Source organism: Myotis lucifugus, unplaced genomic scaffold (assembly GCF_000147115.1).
Source record: "Myotis lucifugus unplaced genomic scaffold, Myoluc2.0 scaffold_5, whole genome shotgun sequence".
Taxonomy (NCBI): Eukaryota; Metazoa; Chordata; class Mammalia; order Chiroptera; family Vespertilionidae; genus Myotis; species Myotis lucifugus.
Window position 1 is genome coordinate 7,082,364 of NW_005871053.1, and position 2,515 is coordinate 7,084,878.

At 40.7% G+C, this 2,515-nt stretch overlaps 1 protein-coding gene across 1 annotated transcript in view; it reads right to left on the reverse strand.

The window, feature by feature from the left end:
• Window positions 1–219: 219 nt before the first annotated feature.
• Window positions 220–2,515, reverse strand: part of HOXD8 (homeobox D8) — a 3,087-nt gene continuing 791 nt past the window's right edge. Inside the window, exons 2-3 of the mRNA XM_014446382.2 lie at window positions 2,041–2,339; window positions 220–1,677 (exon numbers count right to left, since the gene is read on the reverse strand). Coding sequence (XP_014301868.2) covers window positions 1,394–1,677; window positions 2,041–2,339 — 583 coding nt within the window. The 3' untranslated portion in view covers window positions 220–1,393. The remainder of the gene's footprint in view (window positions 1,678–2,040; window positions 2,340–2,515) is intronic.

Below are 2,515 nucleotides of genomic sequence, written 5' to 3' on the forward strand. Positions count from 1 at the left end.
TTCAAAGCTTTCACACTATCTTAGCAAGGTTACTTAGAGCAAGATGAAGCTACAGTAGCCTAGTCAGCCCTCTGGAATGAAAGAGACTGCCCCCGCCTGCATTTATTTATTTTTATAGCATGTAACCCCCACCTCTTTTTTTTTTTAATCAAATAGCTTTTGCCTTCATGTGAGTAAAGGAAACGCGTTATTTGCGGCGCTCAAAGACACTAGCTCTAGAAAAAGATTCATTTCTTTATTAAGGAGCTAGCTATGTTCTGGAGCGGTTGTTTACACTTGGACTTTTCTGCATTTGCTCCCAGGGTTTGTTTCAAATAGGTGAGGCCATCCTGGAGAACAACAGAGGACGTACCAACTGACATCTGAGATGCACATAGTAAGTTGGCTCAAAATGGGCACGCAGAGAGAAGAGAATACAAATAAATATGGCACCTACTCACAAAAAAAAAACAAAAACACCAAAATACGAATCACAGAGGTGGCTACAGCACCGAGACCTAAATTTCAGTCGATACCAAATGCAGTTCAAAACAAAAGCAAGTTTTGGAAGAAGAGGCATTCCACAAAGTGATTTGCTAGAGTGAAAAATTAATGAATGAAAATGTTATAATTGGCTTTTCAAGTATTCATTCACTCTAGATTAAATTGCCATATTTGTATAGACTATAGAAAAATTATTAAATGTCAACATTGACATTGCCCTGAAACTTTTGTCACTGGCTCAACATTTCCCCCAAGTTTAGGAAGCTGCAGAGCCCGGACTACACATTACACTCTTCAATTAACATGTGCTTTTCAAATATTTGGCCCACACTCGTCCCAGAGATACTACGTTTACAAAATAAAGAATCCTCTTAGGAGTAAACAAAAGGCACCTGAACTCACTATTATAAAAGCAGAAAGAAAAATACATAAATAATACATTTTAATCAAATAAAATAAAGTAAATATTCTGCAGGCATAATTTTTTTAAAAAATTATAATAGATTTCTTTTAACTTACTCACCATAAAGAAAAGATTTAAAATGTTCAAGTGCACTTGTTTGATTAATAAAGCATTTTATATTCAATTATTTAGTGCTAGTTATTAGGAAGTTTACGTTGTTGAGGCAAATCACCAGCTCAGACATTAAAAACTACCATTATAAAAATTTTGCTATAGTTAGTATCAAATTACCCTTAAATAGGACAGCTCAAGAGCTGTTTCGATGTGATACAAGAAACTTTTTAAAACACCCAAATCCCTCTCAAAAACCAGAAACCTCAAGAGCAGTGACATGAAGGTAGCTTGAAATACAGGTAAAGTCCTTCCAACCAAGAAAATAGGTGGTGTCCCCCAGCATATGTTGATCATTAGCTTTAACAGTCTGTGGTAAAATTTTAAAGGTAGAAGTTAATTCGTGGGGCCTTCAGTTCTGTCTTCCTCCAGCTCTTGGGCTTCCTTTTTAGTTTTCCCATCCTTCACCTCTTGCAATGTTTCCTTGTTGTTCTCCTTTTTCCATTTCATTCTCCGGTTCTGGAACCAGATTTTTACCTGTCTTTCCGTGAGGGCTAGGGCGTGGGAAACCTCGATTCTTCTCTTTCTGGTCAGATAAGGATTAAAAAGGAATTCCTTTTCCAACTCTAGGGTTTGGAAACGACTATAGGTTTGTCTTCCTCTTCGTCGACCAGGAGCTGCTGATTAAAAAAAAAAAAAAAGGAAAATAAACGTTTTTTGAAAATGTAATGGTGTCTCTGCAGGTTGCTGGAGGTTTCTGGAGTGGGTTTAAGGGATGAAATATACACAACTCTCTTTAGCTCTAATATATATATATGATGTGCAGGCAAGAGAGAGAGGTCTTCACAATTATTCTGTCCCCATCATCGTTTCGTGGTTTCTACTTTAAGGGGAAAAGTCAGTATTACTTTATGAATAAGAGCCACTGTAGCAACAAAAGAAGGAAAAGGAGAGGGAGAGGGAGAGAGGTTTTAAAACTAGAACGTGAGAGGAAAGCAGATTTCTCCCAGCTTTAAAAAAAAAAAAAAATAATGCATCCCAACCTTGTGGTCTCATCCAGGCAAACATTTGAGAAGGAGACGAGCTCTGATTTAAGTGGTCTGGGTCCTCGCCAATATTACCACGGGACGATTTACAGTCAGGATATTGTACCAGCTCGGCTTCTTGCTGGGTCGTAAAAATCGGCTGTCTCTGTAAGTTATCGTATCCGTAAAACTTCGCGGGCTCCCCGTGACAAGCCAGCCCGCCGCAGGGGGGAGGCGGCGGCGGCGGGTGCGGAGGAGGAGGGGTGCCGGCCTGGTAGGCTGCGGACGGGTTGCCCCCGCCCGGGTGGAAGGTAGCCCTGGTCGAGGCCCCGGCCGGACAAACACACCGCGACCAGGCCCGGGTGTTGTAGATCGAGACCAGAGAGAGTTACAGAGTCCCACCCTCTGATGACATTATTTAGTCACTGAGTCAGCCTAGTTCCTCCTGGTATGTAAGGGTTTGCAGAGTTCCCTGGTTTAAGCTACTTTAAAG